The sequence below is a fragment of the Pleurodeles waltl genome, chromosome 7 (assembly GCF_031143425.1).
Source record: "Pleurodeles waltl isolate 20211129_DDA chromosome 7, aPleWal1.hap1.20221129, whole genome shotgun sequence".
Lineage (NCBI taxonomy): Eukaryota > Metazoa > Chordata > Amphibia > Caudata > Salamandridae > Pleurodeles > Pleurodeles waltl.
Window position 1 is genome coordinate 1,106,307,270 of NC_090446.1, and position 25,564 is coordinate 1,106,332,833.

The 25,564-nt window shown below is 44.5% G+C and overlaps 1 protein-coding gene across 2 annotated transcripts in view; it reads right to left on the reverse strand.

Moving 5' to 3' along the window:
- The window catches only part of CACNA1G (calcium voltage-gated channel subunit alpha1 G), a 1,194,479-nt gene that overhangs the window by 91,610 nt on the left and 1,077,305 nt on the right, over nucleotides 1-25,564 (reverse strand). For both annotated transcript variants that reach the window (XM_069200048.1, XM_069200049.1), the window contains exons 31-32: nucleotides 6,324-6,402; nucleotides 6,112-6,233 (exon numbers count right to left, since the gene is read on the reverse strand). In XM_069200048.1, the coding sequence (XP_069056149.1) occupies nucleotides 6,112-6,233; nucleotides 6,324-6,402 (201 nt within the window). The remainder of the gene's footprint in view (nucleotides 1-6,111; nucleotides 6,234-6,323; nucleotides 6,403-25,564) is intronic.

The window sequence follows — 25,564 nt, forward strand, 5'->3', positions numbered from 1 at the left end:
GTGAGCATTGAAGAGCTGAGCTGCACAATCAAGCACCCCTCCCCCCCTTTGGCCTACAGGGTTCCCTAAATAGAGGTTCTCTTCATGACTTACCTTGCCTGGATTATTCCCACTCACATACTCCCTGGTGATGAGGAAAATATGTGCAGTTTGTGTGGTTAGCAGAGAAGGCTGAGAGGAGAACTGGGTATCAGAGGTAGGCTCTGGGACATCATAAAGCTAAGTGTAATCTACAATTAATCTTTTTGAAGAACTAGAAGTCAACTGCAGCATACTGCAGTCAACTGCCACGAGGAGCCTACTGCCATTCACAAAGCTATTCAAGGTGATAACAGAACCCATTCAACTTAGAATGGTTACACATGTAACAGATGATTCATGGAGCAATGCAGAGGTGAGTTTCCGCTTGTGGCTCATTAAAGCTGAGCACAGGTTGGCATCATGTATTTTTTCATCACATGAAGAAAATATAGGACCAACTAACTTTATCATTAGTGTGGGGCAGGGCAATGGTAAAATTTACAGTGGCTGAGCACGAGCTCTTGAGGTGAATACCAGTGCACTATCCGTTGTCCTCGCAAAGATTCAAGAACTAATCGCTTTGTGGTGGTGGGTGCACAACCTCAGCACAAGGAAAGTGTATGTGTGAGGAGTTGTCACCTTGCGCTGGAACACAATGTGATCTATGACCAGCATCAAGCATGCTACAGCTGAGAAGGGTGCTGAGAGCAGCAAAATAAAAGATTATACAGCAGTTGTGAGGTTGTAAAGAAGATCGTCCTAGGAGACATGCAGATTAAAGTGGAAGTTGTGCAGATATAGAAGACGGACTTAGGGCCAGATTTATAATGCAGTGCTGAGCCGTATTCACATGACTACAGCGCAGCCCTGCGTTTCGCCCTGCACCAGTGCTAAGTTAAGCTGCTCGCGCCTACACAGGCAAACTTGCACCATAGTGCAAGGATTTTTGTGATAAGGGGAGTGATTGTTTATGTGCAGGAAGGTATTCCTTCCTGTACATAAACAATCTACAATGGTGATTTGGCACTTCTATGTGTGCTGCAGAATGCAGCACGCATAGAGGTACCAAAGCGTCCTTTTTAAATGATTGTTTATGTGCAGAAAGGGGCACCTTCTGGTACATAAACAATCATCCATGGTATTGTGGTTCTTCTATGTGTGCTGCAGAATGCAGCACCCATCAAAAAAGCAAAAAATGAGGAGGAATAAAAGCATTCTTCCTTGTTTTGCCATGCTAACGCCACCCCTGGGGTGGTGTTAGATTTTGAAGCTGCCACAGATTTATGATTTCTTGTAAATCTGAGGGAACGTCAAAAGCAATGGTAGTTGCAATGGAACGCCCACTGCAACACCCATTGCACGCCCCTCTGACACAGAAAACTGCATTGGAGGGGCCCATATTTACAAGGAGGCGCAATGCCATAAAAAGTGGCAGTACACCTCCTTGTAAATATGGAGCAGTGGTTAGCGCCACCAGAGCATCTCAAACAGTGGCAATGGGGCCTTGTAAATCTGGTCCTCAGAATCTAGACCAGCGTCATTGTGAACTCACCCACAAGCTAAATACAGTTAAGAAACAAATATGACTTTGACTCATATGTTTACAAGTCTATATGGTAGGAGATTCTCCATTGTGATAAACATCAGTTGATATTAAATAATGAACCATCTGGGTAATTGTTTTCTTTTCTTTGCGTCATTTTGACTAAAATCATGAACAAATGAAAGTAGCAAGCAATAATAATGGTCAGACTATCATGACCCGTCAAGCTTTCTGCAACATTCATGTTCATCTCCCATAGAATAAGAAGAGTGGATAGATACTTTTGAAAACTACTTACAGACATTGGACAGTTTAATATCAGAAAAGCTTTACTAGTCTAACTGCTGCTATCAGAAAAGCTTTACTGGTCTAACTGCTGGGCATAGGTTAGTATCTGCCAGTAGCTGTCAATGATGATGGGTAACCAGTAGCAGATGTGTACAAAGAAGCTAATAACATGTTAGAACTTTGGAATGTTGGGAGCTCCATTGAAGACAATGGAGTGCTCAGGGCTTCTAATGGCTGGTAAAAACCTGGAGCTCCAAAATTCCAATGTTTGTCATTCACAGCAACACCTATGAACAAAAGCCTCACTGATCCTAAGGAGATTTCAATCCCCTCGGGCGCTGTGAGGCCTTTGTTTTATTTATTAGAACATTCTTCCCTCTAGTGGCAGAATATTCTAATAGCCCTTCGTAGCTGGGTATACTGGCCATTAAAGTCCTGCTCCCTTGTTAAAGACCCTCACCTTTGGGTTGGACCTTTAATCCTGGAGTGGGCCTTTAAAGATCAATATAGCCTGCTAAAGCAGGCTCTAAGGCTATATTAGAGATACACTTTGAGAAAACAACAATGCAGACATGAATTCTGTGGCCAACCACAACAAAGTTTTGAGGCTGTGAATCAGTTTGTGGCTAGACTATGGGAACCTTTGACAAAATATGACTTAAGGCGGATGGTAGATCAAGTGATGAGAACCAGCATATTGTTCAATTTAATAAAAAAACAAAGAGGGAGAGCTTGTGGGCACTCAGGGATCTTACACTGTAACAGGCTATTAGCATTGCAAAATGAGATCCTTTATAGAATACCCTCCCAGTAAGGTAGCATATATGGGATGAAATCAACTAGGCATTTGGGAGTTATTTAAGGGAATGCTTCTAGGAGAACTAGACCAAGAGCCAAATTTGTGTTTAATGGAGTGGAGTTTTAGTGGACACAGTTTCATTGTATACTATCATACTGAAAATGGTTTTTGAAAGGAAATAGTCTAAGGATCTTTTTCAGCACAGGGACATACACTCCAGAGTCTATGGTGTGTTTAAGATTTTAGGATATACATGTTCAAAATTGAATTTTCAAGGCAACTGAAACTGAAGCCGAAGTAAATGTGTTGGAGAGTGCACCAATCATTTTAGGGTGGGTTAAGAAGTATGATTTGCATAAAGTTCTCAACCCACCCTATACAGAACAACGTTTGGTGGTGCAAGATGGAAAATGAGAGCAACCTAAACCCATTGCTGAGGTGTGTTTAAAAGTAATGTTGGAATGCTTAAGTTATGTTTTGTGGTTATACTCAGAGTTGGAGCATTAACTGTGAGACATAACTTGAGAAGAGTACCAGTAGTGGTGTGGGATGAAGTGAAGAAAATGCTGAGTGAAATATTTGAGCAGGATATCAATGAGTCAGTTAAAGTAGCAGAGTGGATTTCAGCAGTAATCATCACAAAGAAATCAGATGGTCATTTGAGGTTTTGTGCCAACCTTATAAATCTAATCCAAAACATTGTTTTGGACTGATTCCCATTACCAACGAAAAATGAAATGGTCCTGTTGCTTAATTTTTTTTTATAACATAAGACTTAAAGTCAGATTATCCTCAAATATATTTAAATCCATCATTGAAGAAATTAATAACAGCATTCATCACAAATGAATACGTTTTCCTATTAAACCATTCCCCTATTCAGATTAGCCTCTAGCTAGCGTTTTCCAGCAAATGATGAATAACACCTTCAAGGACCAGGAAATGTGCTCTTCTTCCAATATGAATTTCTGGTATTTTGGGAGATAGAAGAGCACAATTGCATCATGTTGGAAGTGTGGATTATATTGGACAACGTGGTTTAAAACTACAAATTAAATGTAGCATTGATGTTCCCTACATAAATGAAAGGGAGAGGTCTATGGCTGATTTAGTAAGCTTATTGATTCTGGTATTCAGTTAAAATAGATTATAGAATGTAAAAGACCACTGAAGAAAATATTTCTTGTTCAGCAGAAACTGGAAAGCATCAGATTTTTCTGTGCATTTACTGATTTGGCGATTTGTGGTATCAAATCAGTATAAGTGCAACTGCTACCTCTGTCTGTTGGATGATCCCGCTATGACTCACTCAATCCATAGTATACGCTTTGATATGCCCTTGTGACCATCAGCAAGGTCACTGCACCTCAGAACCTGCTTCTTCAACCATTTTGGGAGCAGTTGTCATCTCATATGGCTGGAGTTCTCTGTTCACTTAACATTGACATGTAGTGGCCAGCAGGTTTGCTGCTGAGCTCTGGCAGAATCTCAGTCCAAAGTCCACAGCACTTTCATCACCGTTCACGGAGAAGGTGCCTGACCTTTGTTTTCTGAATGCTCAAATACTAGTATTGGGAAAACAAAGATCATTGTACATAGGAATGACTTTAGAATCAATGTCCTCACATAAGGCACTGCAACCAATTTTCCACATCTCAGTTTTACATTGCGGTGGCCTGAAAGGCATGCCTAAAGGTGCTGCATCCACATCTCAGAAAGAGTCCATGTACCTGTTTTGAAATTATGCTGCCTACAATGCGTACATGAACTCAGAAAATGTGATTGCAACAAGATTTACTGGTATAGGTGGCATGCTTGGGCCATCCTCACCAGCAAATCCTGACCTATAACGACGCTGGATGAGTTTCACTTCACCTCAGGCAAAAGTTGGGAACATTTGCCCACCTTTCCAGGTTTCTTGGCTTGGTGAGATTTAACAGGCATAGGAAAAACTTTGCCTGGATCTAATTAGGAGCAATAACAATTTAGGCTTAGGTTTACTAAGCTGTTCTGCCAGGGGCACCGCAATCCAAAGTGGTGCAGGCTATGTACTATACAGCAAAAAAAGGTGTAATGTACTTGAAAGGTGTACTTTCCAAAGTGCAAAAGCCACTTGTGTCAAATGGGCGTTACTGGGGTGTAGCAGTGCAAACACCCATGGGCACAAAGCCCAAACTATTACCAGCCGCGGCCCGTCCTTTAGGGCAAAGGGGCCACGCCCTCCCCCCCACCTTTTTCCCCTCATGAAGAGTGCCTGACAGGGTGAGAAAAGGTCAGCCTGACAGACACTCTTCATGTTCAGATCAGGCGTCCCGGAGCGAGACATGTGAGATTTGAGCAGACTCCTGGCTACCTGAGTTGAACTTTGCTGGGCTGAAGAGGTCACAGCTCTTATGGGCTTGACCTCCTCGGCTCAGCAAAGGTGCCTCGAGGCCCTCCCCCTCAATGATGAGGGGAAGTGTCACCCATTGACTCTGACCTGGGCGCTTGAGGTTTAAGCCCTGAAGCGCCCAGGGCGAGTGACACCTCATCACAGAGTGGGATGGGGTCAGAAGTCTCACTGACCGCATCCCACTCTGTGACAAAGTTGGGACTGCTGCCTTCCCTCATTGACTGACCTAAGGTCAGTCAATGAGGGAAGGCAGCAATTCCAACCCTCGTAGGACCTCCAAGCTGAAGGTAAGTGTGTGTGTGTTTTTTTAAATGAATGTTTGGTGCGTGCGTGTATGTTTGAGTGTTGATGAGTGTTGTGAATGGATGTGCGTGCATGTGTGAATGAATGAGTGTGAGTGTGCTTCCCGCCCACCCCCTCCCTCCTAAAATTACCATTCGCCACTGCTATTAACATAGCCAGACCAGGCTTTGCATCAAAAACTGACACTTGTTTGAAGCAGGTGAATATAAGAGTAAATATGCTCTAAAAAAAACGCACATTTCATGTGAGTTGCAGTGCACAGCAAATATCCATTGCGTAGAAAGTTTCATTGTGTGTCGACGAATAGACATTTGTTCTGGGATAGCACACCTCCAGTACTAATCCTCTGCTAGACAGCGCACGTGCACCTTTGCATCTTGGTGCGAGGTTATGCGTCGATCAAGCCAGCCTGTAGTGCGCAACCATAAAGGATGACGCCAGCAACTGGAATCAGCAACTGTTTTTTTCCTCATTTGCTCGCTTTTGGACACATAAACATTGCAGTACATTCACTCACAGTAGTGTTACTCTAGTTCCTGCTGTAGACACCAATATGCCTTATTTATAACAGGGGGGTGTTAACACCCTTCAACTATAATGCCTTAAGATGTAATGACAATGGTTTACAGTATTTTGCTTTAAACGGGAAACAACTGGCAGACTGCTGTTTAAAATATTTAAAAAAAAGAAGTCAACATACATGTCATATAGCATGTCTATACAAATGTGGTATGCATAGTCATATTTATACACAAGTTTCTTTACCTTCATTATCCCATTCCAGTTATCACCCGTGGATACTCGAAAAAGTGTCAGGAAAGCCATCCCAAAATTGCGAAATGTGGCATGCCTGCCCAGCCCTTCACAGGGATGTGTCTCATTACATTCTGTGTGAGGACATGAAAAGGTTAACATTACCCATATTCTGCCATGAATAAATCATGCATCACTGCAAAGTGTCAGGGAATAACACTTACCCAAGTCACCGAAGAGTTCTACTCCCAGAGCCGCAAATATGAAAAACAGAAGCATGAAAAGAAGGCCCAGGTTCCCCACCTATGAAAACAGAGAACAACTTTGTTTCAGGTCTAATTAACAAGGGTTTTGCACGCTTAAACATGTTTGAAAATATGCCCAGTAGTTGAGATGGCATTGAATCCAAACGTCCATTTCAGGTTCACAATTTAAGAGGAACTGCGATTTATGAGCTGTTCCCCAATGGAAAAGAAAAATCTGAGATACTTTTTAAATTCTGAGGTATGACCCTCATCCTATTGCCAAGGACGCCATTTGAACTACTGACTATATTCCGTTTATCTAAATGGGAATTATGTCAGGCAAGCGGTTCTGTTCTCTACCCTTTGACGCCTTTTGGAGTTTGCAGTCAAAAACATTGTAGAATCCAGGGGCCTTGCGCCACATAAATATGCTTGCACCATATGCAAGTGTGTGTTCGGATGTTTAGTGTAGGTTTTGCACTGGAAGTGTGCACTTATATTAGAAAATACTACCTTTAGATGAAGTCACAAGCAAAATTTGAAAAGTTTTGAGAAAATAACATTTTTATCACGCGATATGCCTGCCACATAGAGGTGTAATGTTTTTGACTCAAATCCCCGTCTACATTTGTTAATAGATTTGCGTAAAAACCCATGGGTGGTTGCATAAGAACATGGTTTCATAATTACTAACACTCTGGCAATGACAGGTAGAACATCTTGTAACTCCCATTCTCTGGTAGTACACTTTCCTTTTATCTTGAGTCTGCTTGTGTGGATAATCCCGCTGAAAAGCAGAAATCCCAGCAGCAGTGAACTCCTTGGAGGAGTCCTTCCTTTAGTTTGCTGCCTTTCTGCCCTGATAAAGAGCCTCTGTTAGTGGAGTCATGACTGGTGGCACAGAGTGCCATAGAAAAGCAATGGCAATGTGGAATTATCTTGAAAAGGGGAGGGCCATTGGGGGTGACGAGCACGTGAGGTGAGTGCACAGAGCACTCCCCTCAGAGCGCATGTGTGTTTGACTGGCCGTCTTGGGCCGGCCAAACACACATGTGCAGTAGGCTCTCTCCAGCCCAGTTGTTGAGATGGAGGAAGTCTGCTTAGGCTTCCAGTCTGCCTGGGAGCTCCCTGGCTGGGCACTCCCAGACAATCCTGATGCTGTTTTGCGCAGCATCAGCATTAGCCATAGGGCATGCTGGGAGTCTGTGCCTGCAGCCTGGAGTTACGAGGGACAGAGGAGCCGCGCAGCGGAGGAGGTAAGTGTTTTTTACAATTTATTTTATTTCATTGATATTTATCCCCCCCATTTTTCCACGCACGCCCCCGCCCCTTCTGGTTGCCGTTAGCCGCAACTGCTTTTGCAGATAGCTAAAAGCGTGGCCCACTTTTGCAAATTGTGCAGTTTTAAACTTGTAGAGACAAGGGTCCCGATTTGAAACCTGGAGTAAAATATTGTGGTGGGATTTACAATCTATCACAAATTGTGATTTCTATGGGAAGTTAACCCACAGTAACACAAAGCTACACAATGCACTGATTTGGGTTACTTTGCGTTAAGGTGGCGTTCCATACATGGTGCATGGGTATTCCCATGCAACCACCCACGGATTTCGAGGCAAATCCCTATCAACAAAGAATTATAGGCAGGAATTTTTGTGAAAATCGTCTGTCTCCTTAAAGTAGGTGTAATGAGAATAAATGTTTTAATTTTTTTAAGTTATTTCCCACTTTGCGTGCTCCATTGTAAGCAGAAATAGATAGTGGGAAACCCACTAAAGCATCATTTTTATACTGTAAGGGATTCCATCCAGCACAAAACGTATGCTTCTCACAAAGCAGAAATCCTTGCACTATAGCAGCCAAAAGTGTGCCAGTGCAAGGAGTGAGCAGAGTAGCATCACATCTTAGTAGACATGGCGCTGTTCAGCTCTCTCCCATTTATGCAATACAGCGCAGCAACTTTACTTGCTGCTCTGTACTAAGTGCATTCTATGTAAATCTGGGTCACGCTATGTAGGTGATTTGCAAAGTATGGGAGACAGCATGCATTCATGCTTGCTGCAGGCAAAAGTTGTGGTAATATCACAGAAATCAACTGTAAAAACTAGCCCACCAGCCCATAAAACAGGGGCCCAACAACATCCCAAAATACTGGCTGGACAGAGGAGCCCTTTGGCCACTGCCAGACTGCCCTATTGGCCAGTCTATAGGTCAGTCTGACATAGGCAATAAATTAATGTGTTGCCATCTACCCTGGACGTACTTCCTAATGTTATAAGGCATCTTAATCCTTCCAGAGATAGTCCTCTTTCTGGCTCTAACCTGACCTCACCTCCTCAGCTTTTTAGGCTGGCATGTATAACAGGGAAATCTATTCAGTTCAGAAGCTGTTTACTCGCAGACAATTTAGGTTTTAGGGTTGAGGTTGTGGAGCCCAATCACAAAGGCAGTGATAGCCAGAGCCCACTGGTCTGGACCAAAGGACAGAAAAGGACAGTAAAGGAAAAAATGACCTCCTCCTACATGGATGATAAGCAGCTCTATTAAATTGCATTTTAAACAGGTTTATACTAGAAAGTAAGCAGGCCTAATTCTTCTTCCCGTGTGCCTTTGCTCATTTATTACATCACTTTATTTGATATGGCTGCCCAACAATGTCTCATTTTTGTACTTATCTCAGAGAGAGGGTGAGTAATTATCATCATAACCTGGAAAAGGAAGCAACATTAGCCATGGGATCAAACTTCACAGGGTAAAAAGAAGTCTATGTACCAGCTTAATCGTGAGCTAAGGACGCAATTTTGTAGGAGGCTGAGTTTTCAGTTTAATTTGCTATTAATTGTACGACATTATCCTCTGAACACGTCTCTGCATTTTACATAATAGATGGTGTGCCATGCTAGCAGCAACTCGAAATCGACCTTCCGCCTCCTCCATTTAGGATAATAAAGACTAATATTTTTGGTCGGGCTTGGCAGTGCATCTCTCACACTACACAGTAAATGATCATGAAGAAAGGAGCGTTAAGAAGCAGTACTGAGTGAGAGCTTAAGGTGAAATTTAGGCTCATATTTATTAGAAAATCACGCAGTGCAGCAGCTGCAAATGCTGCGCCGCGCTGCGTGAGAAAAAGAGAGCAGGAGAGTGACATATATTAAGAAATGTGGCACTCTCCTCCCCTCTCCCTAGCGCTGGTGCAGAAATGTGCAATCGTGTGCCATGTACACACCTTTGCACCATAACGCAAGGGTGTCTACATGAGTCTAGCATCAGTTTTATCCTGGATAGGTGCTCTTCCAGTACAAAATACTATGCTTAGACCAACCTTAAAAATGTTCCCACCTTGCATTTATGCTGTTAAATGCAGCACACATTAAAAATCGGAAAAGAAAGGAGAAATGAAAGCATTTCTCCATGATAGCGCCTGGTTGAAGTGAGCGCTATTTTCTGACGGTAAACCTACTTTTTTAAGTAAATAGGGTTGAGCACCAGAAACCATGGGTGGTTGCATAGGGATGCCCATGACCCACCCAGGGTAAGCCCCCCTGGCTCTAAGCAATGCAAAGCAGCGCTACTTTCAAATGATTTTCCAGCGATAAACAAGTTTAGTGCTGGAACGTATATTAGTAAAAAAAGATTTTGCATCGATTTGCGTCACTTTTGTGATGCAAACACGGTGCTAAAACATAGTAAATATATCCCTTCATGTTTAACTTATCTTCTTCCTTACATGGATTTCATTGAGTAGGAGTTGTGTGCTTCCATTGAAAAGAGTGATTGCAGGGCACTTTTTTGGGTGGAAAGCTGATGCTCCGTTAACTAGACTTGAGATGATTATGGTGACAAGCCAATGATGAAATATAGACGATATTGGTTTGTTGGGGAAATTCTTGCCTGATGTCACCGGTCTGATCTGTTTCTTATGAGAAGGTATGACAAAGGCATAAGACATGACATATATTTTTAAAGAAATATTTTAAACCCAATAGTTGTTTGAGGGTGGGTTGTTATTATAGTGTGGTAAAGCCCGCAGACAAGTATCACATCAAAGCTCACAGATTACACCTCCATCCTATGCCTCTGCAAACACTGGGAGTAGAAGATGTGAACTGTGAGAATCCTTAAGACCCTCTTACAAGGAGTTGGGAACCCTGGTCGGCAATTAAGTAGATGAATGCACGAATGAGTTGGGGATGGATGAATGGACAAATTAGTGCAAGCATGATTGGTAGAGTCGATATATTATGATATATTGTGTGCCTAAATGCACCAGTGACTAACACAGGACTTTCGGTGTGCATTAAGCCAGACCTATAGACTATGCTAAAACTTTTCCCTACTCTCTAGCAATATGCAGCTGTCATTGAAATAGCATCTCACATTAATTTTTATAATGAACCAGGATGTCAAGCAGTATTTGTAATGGTTACGAGATTTTAAAAAACGATAATTTACAATTTTCTCTAGTTTTGTATCTCAGAGAATTGAATCATCAGCTGCAATGTATTTACTAACTACATTTTAATTCTTTAACACACTCAAATTCGATTTCCTTGGTCACACTAACTTTTCCCACATTTTCATATCCATTCCTCGTGCCTCGTGTTCCACTGTGTCCGTTGTTTTCATTCATTATCTTTCTTGTTTGTGTAATTTTCCACGAACGTTGTGGCTTTCATTTGATTCAAGCAACTGAGAGAATCTACTAGCCTCTAAATGCTTTCCAGACCTTCTTCATGAGCCTTAGCAACAGCAATCTGAAACACTTGCTACTGCTTCCAGCTGTGACGGAGAGCAGCGTAGATAATTCTGTACTGTTTATCCAGCTAGAGTTGTATGAGGGAGGAGGACTAACATCTAACTGGTCCTGTCACTGGAGGGCTCAGGAAAGTGGCACAGTGTGGATTACCTCATACGACAGAATAATTTGAACTCTTCATGTCTGTTTCAACTCTTTTGACAGTTTGATTTCATCAATATCATTTTTTTGTGCATGTTGTAAGAAGGCAGTAAAGGAGACTGTGCTCTGAAGAGCCAGTAAAAAAATAGCTGTTTGATATTGTGTCTGCTTTTTGCTTAATCCACGATGTACACACAGGGCTTTTGTAGGGATGCAGACTTAATCTGCATCAGTTTCTTACCATTAGATGTTAAATAGAGTGACACTTTTTCCATCTGGTTTATAGACATATAGACAGGTTCTTGTAAGAAGCAAAAAAAACAGACTGACACATAATTATTAATATTTTGTGAGAAAAGGGGTTGAACGAGGGTCCTTCACAAGTAATAAGTATGCATCCTTCCATCTATTGGAAACCAAGTGCCTGACTTAGAGCTTGGCGGATGGGGTTACTCCATCACAAACGTGACTGATATACCATTCACTGAATTAGGATCCAGTTATAACCAATGGAGATTATAATACGGCAGATGGGATATCCGTCACATTTGTGACAAAGTAACCTATTCTCCAAACTCTAAATCAGGCCCGAAGTGTTCTGTTGTAACACTTGACTCTCAAGGTAGTGAGGCAGAGCTGTCCGATGCCTACTTGGGGGAGGTCATGTGGGCAAGTATGCAACAAACACCACCCAATTTAATCAAGTCAAGTCAGTGTTCTCACTTAAAAAAAAGTTCCTAATTACACACACACACTACTGAATACTACACAATAAGTTTCAAATATTTACACAAGGGTAGGTAGGCAGTGGTGGCACCCTCCTAAAGGTTCACACTTTTAGTGGGCCCTGCTGTGGGTGGCACCAACGTACTGTGACATTCATTAAGGTCTGCCATGAATTAGTGTTCACTTGATCTTCATTAAGTCATGTAATGATTGACTGTTAACCTTATCATGACCGTGTTAAACATATACAACATTCCATTGTCAGTTATGTAATTGTCAACATAGTGTTACGACTTCAATATATGTGTGTTAGACCTGGCATCCTTGGTGTGGTTTCCCCTAACTTTTTGCCCTCTGATTTCCTGTGTTTTTGACTAATGTTTGCTGACTTTCAAGATTACAGAAGCTAAGGCCATACCTGTTTGGCACTCACTTCTAGTTTCAGACAGACCACAGGACCCTCTAATTGTTAATGCAGATGATGGGTGGGATTGCCAAACCATTGAGGTGGTCCATCTCCCTACATGGAATGAACTTTACAGTGAAACACCATCCTGGAACAGACCATGACAATGCTGATGGTCTCTCCAGGGTTTTCTGCCTTAGTGAGAACTATCAAGGGGTTGCGTATCTCACCCCACTTTCAGCTGGAGGGGACACGTGTTAGACCTATCATCCTTGGCATGGCTTCCCATAAATTTTTGCCCTCTGCCCTCCTGTATTTCTGACTTATTTTTGCTGACTGTTAGGATTCTTGGCACTTTACCACTGCAGACCAGTGCTAAAGTGCAGGTGTTTTGCACTCTAAACATGGTAACATTGGCTTCTCCAAAATTGCCAGCTTTCATTTACTTGTAAGTCCCTATAAAAGTACAGAGTATGTGCCCAGGGCCTATAAATTAAATGTAACTAGTGGGCCTGCAGCACTGATTGTGCCATCCACTACAGTAGCCTTTCAACATGTCTCAGGCCTGCCACGGCAAAGCCTGTGTGTGCAGTTTTAAACTGCCATTTCAACCTGGTAAGTGTACCCACTTGCCAGACCCAAATCTTCCTTTTTATTACATACACGTCACCCTTAAGGTAGGCCCTAGTTAGCCCCAAGGGCAGGGTGCTGTGTATAATTTATTTTTGATATGTGCTGTTAAGTTTAACATGTCCGGACGGTGAAAAACTTTCAAATTTGTTTTTCACTGTTGCAAGGCCAATGTCTCCCATAGGATAGCATGGGGATTACCATAACATCTTTTAAGTGAAGTTTCTAATTGGGAAGAGATAGATATAGGGAGCTTGGTGTCCCTGGGCTCACAATTTAAAATCACAACTTATGATGAAGTCAGATTTTAGCCAATCTGTGCCTCTGCCTGTCTCTGAATACACATATGGGGTAGATGACAGCTTGGCTTTGTGCATTCCTACCAGAAAGTCACACAAAAAGAGAGCTTTGGTGTGGCATTTGCAAACTTATGGCCCATCACAAGGCTGATGTGTCTTCCTGGGCTAGATGGGTGGGAGGAACTGACACTTAATCCTGAATGGGCCTGTGCCTCTTCTCACACAAAGGGCTGCACAACCTCCTGTGGAGTGTCTGGAGCCAGGGAGGGCAGGACTGGGCCCGAGAACTTGTGTACTTCAAAGGAGGGCCTAGAAGTTTCTGCCACCTTCCAGAACCAGGACACCAAAGTATAAATACTGTTTCCCAAACCCCACCAAATCAGATCCCTACTGGAACCAAGGACACTCTGCCAGGAAGAAGGACTGGTGTGCTGCTAGGAGGGACTGCCACTCTGCATCTGCATTGCTGTGTTGCTGTGTTGGCCTACTGCTTGCTGTGCTGTAGGAGCGACTGCCACTTTGCTACTTGCTCTGCTGTGATGGCCTGCTGCTTCTGTCCTGCAGTGAGAAGGACTGAACTTGTTCTTTACATCTTTGCACCCAAGAGCCTCCAAGGACTTGTTGGCTTTCCCCCTGTTCTTCTGATCTTCGATAACTCAGGGACATCAAAGACTGCTTGCCTCTCTCCTGGTGCTTCCGAACTCTGCCATCTGTGAGTCTTACCCTTGGCTGGGGTACCCTTCTCCAGTTCTGGGCCTCAGAAGTGGGCTCAGCAGTCACAAACTTCAAAAAGTGACACATTGCCCGAGTGCAGCAGAACAATTGGTGCATCGCATCTCCAATAGCGACTCAGCAGCTACCCGACTGCAGCATCTTCACCTACTGTGCTGCCCACGGACAATGCCCTGCACAGCCCGCCAAAAACAAATTGCATCCACTTCTATGGAGCCTGACGATGAAGCATCACCCAGAGTGCAGCAGAAATAATGACGCATCTTGCCCTCGCAGTTCACACATGGCTCCAACAAAGGTACTGTTCAGCGGACCCTGCATGGGTTCTGTAAGCAGTCTACCCTTCATTGCGGTCAGCCTGGATTTTGGATTTGCACCAGTCATCCGCAACCGCAAGTAACCTTTTTACTGTTTGAGACTTCTAAACACTGTTTTCACATTTAATCTTAAAAAATTCATATATCTATTTCTACTGATTGGATTTTTGTCACTTTGGTCTTGTTTTACTCAGAGAAAGTGTTGGAAATGGCCTTTCTGCACGGTCACCCCCAAACTTTTTGGCTTCCTCCTTCTCTTTTTCTGACCTCATTTTTGCTGGCTTTAGGACTCTGCGCACTTTACCACTGCTAATCAGTGCTAAAGTGCATTTGCTCTCTCCTTAAAACATGGTGACATTGCCTCATACCCAATTGGCTTATTTAATTTACTTGTAAGTCTCTAGTCAAGTGCACTACATGTGCCCAGGGCCTGTAAATTAAATGCTACTAGTGGGCTGCAGCACTGGTTGTGCCATGCACATAAGTAGCCTGCTAACCATGTCTCAGGCCTGCCTCTGCAGTGCCTGTGTGTGCTGTTTCACTGTCACTTCGACTTGGCATTTAAAAGTACTTGCCAAGCCTTAAACTCACCATCTTCTACAGATAAGTCACCCCTAAGGTAGGCCCTAGGTAGCCCATAGGGCAGGGTACTATGTAGGTAAAAGGCAGGACATTTACATGTGTGTTCTATATGTCCTGGTAATGTAAAACTCCTAAATTTGTTTTACACTGCTGTGAGGCCTGCTCCTTTCATAGGATAGCATTATGGCTACCCTCATATACTGTTTGAGAGGTAGATCCTGATCTGAAAGGAGTAACCAGGTCATATTTAGTATGGCCAGAATGGTGATACAAAATCCTCCTTAATGGTGAAGTTGGATTTTATATTACTATTTTAGAAATGCTACTTTTAGAAAGTGAGCATTTCTCTACACTTAAATCCTTCTGTGCCTTCCAATCCACATCTGGCTAGGTTTAGTTGACTGCTCCCTTGCGCATTCACTCAGACAACCCCAAACACAGGATGCTCCGCCACACTTGCATACATCTGCATGTTGAATGGGTCTTCCTGGGTTGGGAGGGTGGAGGGCCTGACTCTTATGTGTCAAAGGACAGTAGCCTGCCCTCACACAAAGGACTGCCACACTCCCTACTGGGACCCTGGCAGACAGGATGGAACTGAAAGGGGACCTTGTGCACTTCTAAGCCACTCTTTGACGTCTCCCCCACTTCAAAGGCACATTTGGGTATTTAGCAGGGTCTCTGACCCTACCAACTCAGACACTTCTGGGCTAGAACTTGCAACCTTCCAAGAAGAACTGCCTGGATGCCCATAGGACTCACCTGACTGCTTTCTGAGAAGGACTGCTGCCTTGTTGTTGCCCTGCTGCCTTGCTGCTCTCTGGCTGTGCTGGGAAGTGCTCTCCAAAGGCTTGGATAGAGCTTGCCTCCTGTTCCCTGAAATCTCAGGACCAAAAAGACTTCATTCCTGTAAGAAGAAGTCCCTGTGTGGCAAACATTTGTCACACAGCCTGCAGAAAACACCGCACAGCCTGCATCGCGGTGAAAAATTCACTGCACGCCAAACCGGAACGATGCAGTCCGACTTTGCAAGGAGAAGATCAATGCAGCGCCATCGTAGCGACCGGAAATTTGACGCGCAGCCCACTGGCTTGATGCAAAGCCGAGCCGGAACGATGCTGCCTGACTTCCTAAGAGGAATCAATGCAGCGCCTGCTGTGCAGTAGAAATTTCCATGCAACACCACTGGATCGACGCAGCCCCTGTGACTACGTCCTATGATCCCCGGGGTGTCCAAAAACCCCGCAACCCGAAGAGGATCCAAGATCGTGCACTGGAAATCGATGCAAAGCCTTCCCTGCGTGAAAACTAAACGAGGCATTGCTGTGTGCGGACCGAGAAATCTACGCACACCTACCTGTTTTCCACGCATCTCCTCCTTTGTGGTTCCTTACGGAGATTTTCAATACAAACAAGGTACTTTGTGCTTGCAAGAGACATTTGTTGCTTTTAAGAGACTAAAGACACTTTATATAATTTTTACAGTGATATTTCAATATATACTTATTTCATCCTCATTGTTTTGACCTACATTTATCCAGAAAAATAATATATATTTTTCTAAACATGGGGTGGTGTATTTTTGTGGTGTTCTACTGTGTTATTGCATGATTATTTGCATAAATACTTTACACATTCCCTTCTAAATTAAACCTGACTGCTCAGTGCCAAGCTACCAGAGGGTGGGCACAGGATAGTTTGGATTGTGTGTGACTTATCCTGACTAGAGTGAGGGTCCTTGCTTGGACAGGGGTAACCTTACTGCCAACAAAGACCTAATTTCTAACATAATGGTTTTCTATTTTGTATAAACTGGTGTACAGTCTTTTTGTAGTGTTTTTCTCTGTGTTACTGTGATTAAGTGCTGCACAAGTATTTTAAGCATAGCATCTTAAATTAAGCCTGACTGCACTGTGCCAAGCTACCAGAGGGTGAGCACAGGATAATTTAAGTTGTGTATTTGACCTATCCTGACCTGACTAGGATTGTGGTCCCTACTTGGACAGGGTGCATTCTGCTGCCAACTAGAGACCCAATTCTAACCTTGGTAATCGGCGGTGAGGATAGGACTTTTATTTGTGCAGTACCTTACAGTAATTTGGTGTACACTACTACTCACACTTAGACAAGTTCAAATCAATTGTCTCTGATCCCCATTGGCATTTTTTCCTGCTCTTCTCAATTGAATTAGATTTTTCAATTCTCCCTAATTAGCATTTTTATTTGTTCTCAAATTCATTTCTCTGGTTGGAGATTCTACATCTGCACCTGCAGGAATCGAGTTTGAGCTGGCCAAGCTTGAGGATTTCACTGTGGCCCAGCTCAAGAAGTTCTGTAAGGTTTTTGGGCTGCCTGCCAGGAGCAAAAAAGCAGAATTGCAAAAGGCACTTGGATCCTATTCATAAGCACATGTGGGAGCAAATTAAACCTCAGAGGAGACTGAGGATGAGGTAGATGTGGAGGATGACCTGGACCAGCATGTAGGTGGAGGCTTTGGGCTGTTGTCTGTGGAATAAGTGAGCAACTTGCTCCCAGGAATGTGGGTCCCTTCCAGGGCAGGGAGTAGCACATCATCCAAGCGCCTGTCCCCAGAGGAGCTGGACGACAGGTGGCTATGTTAGAAGGATAATGCCTTGGAGGTTGGCCGTGGAGGATGAAGCAAAAATATTAGCCCTGGAAGATAAAAAGATGATGCTGGCTCAGGAGTTGAGCCTGAAGGAGCTGGACCTCAAGTCCAGGCAGGTGGAGTCCAGTAGGGATTGTGGCAGCAATTCTACTGTGTCTTCTTAAGTCCATGTTCCCAAGAATCTGGTGTCTGGTTTTGTGGCGGGAGTGACATAAGCAGATGGTTGGTGGCATATGAGATTACCCTACAAATGCACAATGTCCCTGAAGCAGATTGGTGGGGCTGGTTTGAGGGAACACATCCCTAGTGAAGGGAGGGACAGTCTTTTGGCGCTGCCGGAGGGTGACAAGACAAGGTTTCCCTTCATGAAGGAGGCCCTGAGGTTTATCTGGGGTAAGAACATTGGTCTTACCCCAGATAAATACAAGCAGAAATTCAGGGTTAGGCAAAACCTTTCCCACCAGACCTGGGTGGATTGTGTGGATTCCTTTTGCAAGACCCTGGATGTCTGGGTAAGAGGAAGTGATGTGTAATATCATCAGGGGTTGTACAAATTATGTGCAACAGTGCACCTGTTCAATCTTTGCTTTCCAGATCTGTGCTAGCACCTTGCTGATAGCAGGCTCACTGACCCAAGAAAACTTACCAAGGAGGCGGACCACTGGGTTAGCACCCAGGTCTCCAAGAAGGAACCTGGGGAAATCACGGCAAGGGTGGATGGGCCCTCACCATAAGAAAGAGGGGGGGTCAAAATGAGTAAGGAATTCTCCCAAGGGCCCCAAACTAGTTCTGAGGGACAGGATCCATCTCCCCTTTCTGAAAAAAGGAAAACGTGGTTCCCTGAGAACAGGTCTGCAGGGAAGGCTCCACTGAAGTGCTTTGAGTGTCATCAGGAAGAATACTATAAGGGAGATACCAAGTGTCCCACTCGGGCACAGGCCCCCACTTGTGGGCAGTCACTGCAGCTGGCTAGTGTAGCGCTTGGGGAGGAGATGGCCCTATAGTCCTCGGGAGGAAGTGCAGCTAACCCTAGTGTCAGAGAACCCACTTGGCTGACAATACTAAAAAGTACAATAAGAGGGTGACCATTAATTGGCAGAGGGTGGAGCTCTGAGAGACACAGGAGCCAGCCTGACCACCATTAGGTGTCATGTGGTAATCTCAGAGCAGGTAGTCCCTACCAAATTCCATTTAGTTGTTGCTGCTGATAACCGTGAGAGCCACTACCACGTGGCTTTGGTTCCCTTTGAGTGGGGGGGTCTCAGGTTCCTTGAGGGTAGCTGTGAGTCTATCCATGCCTGTGGATTGTCTGCTGGGCAACGACCATCTGGAAAGAGGTGGAACTCAGGTCACACTTGGAGAAGATGGGGTTACCTGAGTGGGTGTGCCTGACCACACGGTCCATGGCAGCTTGAGATGGTGGTCAGAATAACCTGGAGTCTGGAACAATGGCCCAGGGTCCTGCCATGAAGAGGAAGAGCAAGGGGTGAAGGAAACCCACTCCAGAGATTTCCAAAGTCTGGGAGGAGGCTGAACCTGAGGGGGATGCCCTGCAACCTACAGGGGAAGATATAGCTGAAATCGGGAGCCCATCTAAGCTGTCCAACTGGCAGCAGGAAGGGGGTCCTACTAGGGAAGAGTTCTACAAGGCACAGAGAGAGTGCCCTACTCTTTTGGGTCTTCCGCAGGAGACTGAGACCCAGGCAGCTGTTGATCCCCCTGGATGTGAGCTGGGGACTTGGGGGGGTCGAATATGACTTCGGTGGACAGAAAAGCCTGTCCGGCTAAGTCCTGATGGGCAGGTTGCCGCCAGTGTGGCTGCCTCCCCGTGGGCACCATTACGAGTTTCCCGCCGGGTCAGCAGGTAGAAACAGAGTTTCCGCCCGCTGGCTCAGCAGGAAATGGCCTACAGCATTGTCTCCAGCTCATAATAGAGCCGGCGGCAATGCCGTAGTGCGCAGGGTGCACCAGCACCCGTGGCGATGTTCACTGTCTGCAAAGCAGTCAGTGAACATTATGACAGTGCTTACCAGGGGGGGGCCTGCAATGCCCATTCCAAGTACATGGGTAGTTCAGGGGCCCCTCTGTGGGCCTCCTGCACCCTGTCTCCGCCATGCTCCGACCATGAAACCGCTGGCACAGAAGGGAGTCATAATCCCCAGGACAGTGCTGCTTGAAACGCTGAACTGGCGAATTAGGACCGCCAGCACCACCAGTCTGTCCTGTGGTGGCAAAGTGGTGGTACTAGTTGTCTGATCGCCACCATGACCCTGGGGGCCATTATGAAGGCCTTGATGTTAAGTGGGCCCACCTCCTCAGACACAGGTACGGATGGCAGAGGACGCACCCCACAAGCTCTTCACCCCCAGGGTACTGGGGACCCCAGGGGACCCATTCCATATGGAAGCACAGCAGCAGGCAAGTTTCTCCCCATAAAATGTTTTTTGTTGTTGATCCTTATGCCTGTGCTTGTTGAGTTGGGGGGATCAGGGTTATAAAGGAAAGGAGACTCACGCATGTCCTCATCCAACAATGGTTTTGTGTCTCCTTTGGGCTGCCCACCGGAAACTGGACCAGGGACCATCGGGGAAGGACACTTCTCATTCTATGTTTTCTGGCCCCTTTGGTACTATGAAGGGGAAGGTGTTGTTTTTCTCCTGTTGGCTAGCTCTAGCCAGCAGGAGTGGTTTCTCCAGGCCTTCTGGCCTCTAAATCTTTGTTTTTATTGGGGAACTTCATTTTCACAGCACTCCCTCCTTTTGCAGGACCTATATTCTGTCTGGGCATCTGACACCTCTCCTGCGCCTGGGGTCTGTTTTGCAGCACCCCCAAGGCTGAGTGTCCTTTCCTGTCTCCCTCCAAGATCCCATGGCCTCCTGCTTGGTCACTTGCACAGGACTAGGGGCAGTGGAAGTCAGGGACCTCCTCGTTCTGGTGGTCGCACTCCTGCTGGAGCAGTCCACAAAAGATTCAGGGAAAGCCTCCTGGGTCCACCGAGATTTTCCATCTCTCTAGAATTCTCCTGAGGTTGTATGAGTCAGCACAACTGACCCTGAAGAAACAAATCGCAGTCCCTTGGTGGCAAATAAAATCAAACGTCTTTGAGTTCATCCTAATAGCAGAGGCCATGTATCTTTTCTTCCAGCTAGGTATTGCTATGGCTTCATGTATGTGTAGACTGTTCTCAAACGTCCATCCCTTGTGCAAGGGTTTCAAGGGGAGTGAGGAGGTTTAGAAGGTAGATGTTAGACCTGACACCCTTAATGTGGTCTTCCCCCAACTTTTTGCCTGCCTCCCTCCATTTTTCTGATCTCATTTTTGCTGGGTTTAGGGCTATGTGTACTTTTCACTGCTGACCAGTGCTAACATGCTTGTGGACTCTCCCCTAAACATGGTAACAGTGACTTCGACCCAATTGGCATATTTAGTGTACCTATAAGTCCCTAGTAAAGTGCACTACATGTGCCTAGGACTTGTAAATTAAATGCTACTATTGGGCCTGCAGCACTGATTGTGCCACCCACATAAGTTGCCCCTTAACCATATCTCAGGCCTGCCATTGCAAAGCCCGTGTGTACAGTTTCACTGCAATTTATACTTGACATTTAAAACTACCTACCAAGCCTTAAAATCCCCTTTTATTACACATAAGGCACCCCTAAGGTAGCCCCTAGTCAGCCCATAGTGCAGGGTGCCATGTAAGTAAAACGCACAACATGTACTAGTAAGTTCTACATGTCCCAAAGTAGTTTTTTCACTATTGTGAAGCCTGATCCTTTTATAAACCAGGATTGGAAATTCCCTTATATACTTTTAAGTGGTAATTTCTGATCTGAAAGTAGTGGCATTGTAATGTTTTTATGGTTGAAAATGTAGTGAGAATTCCTGCTTACCGGTGAAGTTGGAATTAACATTACTATTTTTGAAATGGCACTTTTAGAAAGTAGGCATTTCTCTGCACTTACTGCAGTCTGTGCCATACAGCCTATCTCCAGTCCACGTCTGGTCTGTGCTGGTTTACAGTTCCCCTTGTGCATTCTACCCAGACAGCCATAAACACAGGGCACTCAGCTGCAGCTGCACTCATCTGCATACTGATGGGTCCTCCTTGGCAGGAAGGGTGGAGAGGCTCTCACTTACACTTCAAAGGCTGAACCCAAACAAAGGTCTGATAACCCCCACAGATCTGCTGGCAGACAGGGCTGGGTTGAAAGGGGAACAGCGTCTGTCTCATGACTGAAAAATGTATGCAGTGCCTGCAGAATCGATGCAACACCTGCTTCACCGTGATTCTATCATCACAGCACATCTTGATCTTCCTTGCATCCTCTCAGGGAGTCAATTTCTCATCAACCCCACACCGCAGTAAGGAACCAAGGCTATATGTCCGGAAATTGATGCATCACATTTCCTGCAAGGAAAGAGTCAATGCAATACCTCCCCTGCCAGTAAGGAACAGATGCATTGTTTCACGTGCAAAGAATGAATTGAAGCATCACCTCCCCTGCGCAGGAAATAACAGAAGAATCACTGTGCTTTTCCGGAGCCCCACCTGCCAGGTGGACCACATCGTCTTTGTTTTTGAAGTATCCAAGGTACTTTGTGCTAAAGAGATACATCCATTGATTCCTATAGATTAAGACTGACTTGAACCTCTAAAAACTGATATCTTGGCCTGTGTCATTTTGGTCTTGTTTTATTCAGATAAATATTATCTTTTCTTCTAACTGGTGTGGAGTACTTTTTGTGGTGTTTTCACTGTGTTACTGTAGGAGTTATTACGCAAATACTGTACACATTGCTTTCTAAGCTAAGCCTTCCTGTTCTGTGCCAAGCTACGGGAAGGTGAGCACAGGATAACTTAAGTTGTGTCGTGACTTACTCTGACTGGGATTATGGTCCCTACTTGGACAGGGTGCATACCTCTGCCAACTAGAGACACAATTTCTAACAGTAGGCACCTGTGTCCAATCAAGGGATGACACATTATCATTCCACCACTATTCCAACCCTCCTGCAAAAGCATTCTGGGTCATTCCAAGATTGCAGTTTGAAGTGGTGTGTGGAAAGACCTTCTATGAGGGCTTTATCCTCACCCCTAACTGCCACAGCTGCCTGCTCTCATCCCTCCATAACGTTCAAAGGGGAGCCCATTCCTGTGATTGGCTTCAGAGGTCTAGCAGAACTCCTTTGGTTCTGTGGGAGTAAGCCCTCCCAGGCCAGGTGCAGTGTAAAAGGTAATTAGCACATACAGATTCTGTCTCCACCCTTTCCTTTCCCAGGAACAAGCCCAGGCACTTTCAAATGACCCTATTGTGTGGGTAGGCCTTTGATCCTCCAGAAGAGTAATTACCTGGGCCCAGCAGGAAGAAATAAAGCCAAGAAGTCAATTATGAGACAGTCAGAGAAATGTGACAAATCCTTAAGTGCAGAAGAAGTGCAAATATTACAGAGGTAACAGTGAATCACGAGGGGATGTGGTATGGCTAAACATGGCATAGCTAAAAATCATAAAGACAAGTCTGGCCTGGGTGAAGGTTACATGGAGGGACATGTAACAGGGAATTTATACTGGAGAAAATGTGAACATGATGAATATGGTGTGATGATGCATGATTATATACTGAGGGAGCGCGCAATGCCTGCATATGGCATGAAGTGGTGAATGCTGCTTGTGAGAATATAGCTTGTGAAGCATATCATCTATATAACTAATTAAGTCATTATCTTCTCCCCAATCTTCCTCCACCCATTTGTTACCTGAGGGGGTTCTTCGAGTATCGCCTCCCAAGTAAAAATGAAACTAACAAAATGGCCACCTGCCACTTCCTGTTGACGTGTACAATAGCGGGTTAGGCCTGAGGCACTATCCTGTATGTGTACAATAGCAGGTTGGGCCTGAGGCACTATCCTGTTTTAATTTTGTTGGGCCGGCAACAATGGCAGAAGGTAAGCAACCTATCTGTTTATGTTAGCTAAGCTCTAGTGGGCTATTATTTACTTCTGTATTTGAATATTCACACTCTTTCCCAAGTGTTGCATGCTGTGTTATATGAGACATGTGGGAAGAGCTGTTCACTGTGGAAGGCATGCTCCAGCAGCCTGACTCATGGGGAGAGTGTTGGAACATGCTGCAGAGGGTCCATCACTCCAAGGCTTCTGTTTGAAATGAGATTTGGTTACTTTGCAACCAGCATTTAATGAAGTTCTTCCTCTCTTTTCTGGTTTCAAAATGTAGAGGAAGTCTTCCTCGAAACACAAGCATTTGGACCCTTCTGCTCCAGGAGTGAATGGAGGTGGCAAATCCAGCCTCTTTGCTCCAGACCTCTATTTCTTTGAAGGTGATACAAAAGATAGTTGAAAATGCATTGGAGGCTGCATTTGTGGTCAGAGAAGTTTACCTACACTTAGGATACCTTGGATCTCTTCTGATTCTGATGAGGATATCCAGGTTAGGGTGGATGAAAAAGAGGTCAAAGGGCGATATATTCAAGAACAGGAACTTTCTGGCTTAAAGCAGCACTTAAGACATAACCTGACTTTGCCTTAAGCCCCACATTCTTCTGAAAAGGATGATTTTTTTGTCTCTATCAGCATAAAGAGCTTGAATCTCTCCCAGCGCATCTGGCAATTATAAAAAAGTGTTGACTTCAGAGTGGAAAGAAGTTGACCGTCAGTCTTTCCCAAGGTTTTTGATCCACAGATATTCTTTAATAAACTTTGCTGAAGAGTTTTCATCTAAGATTAAAGTGGACTCTCTTATGGAAGATCTTTCTTCAGAAGGGGTCATTATTTCAAAAGAGACAGTCCTTCCTGAAACATTGTACAAGAAAGTTGAGGCAGTGATTAAGAGATCTTAATGCTGCTTCAAATTTCTTGATCAGAGCCAGCACCAAAGCCAATTATACAGTTTAAGCTCTGTTAAAAATATGTCCAGACCTACAGTGTGGTGATCATTTGGCTCCAGCTCTTTCTTTAATGGAGCAACAGGTATGTTGCCTCTCTGATGTATCTTTTGACCTACTTGGAGCAGCCACCTCCTCTTTAGGACCAGTGGTAGCTGCCAGGTGACATCTTTGGATCCACTCGTAGAAAACAGGTGCTTTTCAAAAGGTCCTCCTGATGCATTTGTCCTTCACTGGAGCTAGACTGTGTAGTCCTCAACCGGAAGATCTTGTTGAGAAATCTACAGAAGATTGCAAATTTCTACAGCAGGTATATTCCTTCTCTAAAGGAAGGGGTGCCCCTTATAAGACATCTTCTGACCCTGCTTTTTCATCAAGAGGAGCATTGCAGCCCTTTCAACAGAGGGGCCATGTCCTGGGAACCACTGTCTCAGACAAATCCCGGTTCCAGTCAACCCAACCATCTGTTCCGCCTGCCCCAGCAATGGCATGACTATGTCAAGACAGTTCAGCTTCCAGTTGGGAGTCAGCTTAAGTATTTCTAGGACACCTGGAAGGAGAACAGCTCAGACAAATGGACCCTGGAGACCACATCTTCAGGATATTTGGTATAACTGGCTCAACACCCAAAAGAAAGATTTTTACATTTTCCATTATCTCAGAAGAGATGTCCAGCATTTTTAGGAAGAGATCAAGCCCTCTTAGAAAAGGATGCAATAATTTCAGTGCAAAAAGAGCAGAAGGGGACTGCTTGATATTGATCATCTTTTTGGTACAGAAGGGTTCTCCGAAGTTTTAGATTAAAAGAAGGTCAGTACTTTTATTCCTCATCAGACTTTCAAAATGATGACTCTTTCAGTCATAATTCGCTTATTGAAGCAGAGGGATTTCATGGCATCAATAGACCTATTGGATCCCTATCTGCAGGTCCAAACATTCCTGAGATTTTTGTGTTCAAGATCACCATTATCAGTTCCATGTTCTTCCATTTGGTTGGGCAACAACACCGAAGGTCTTTGCCAAGCTGTTGGCCTCAGTGGTTTGTAAATGACATTCTTTGGGCACATCTATCTTTCTTTACCTCAATGACTGGTTGA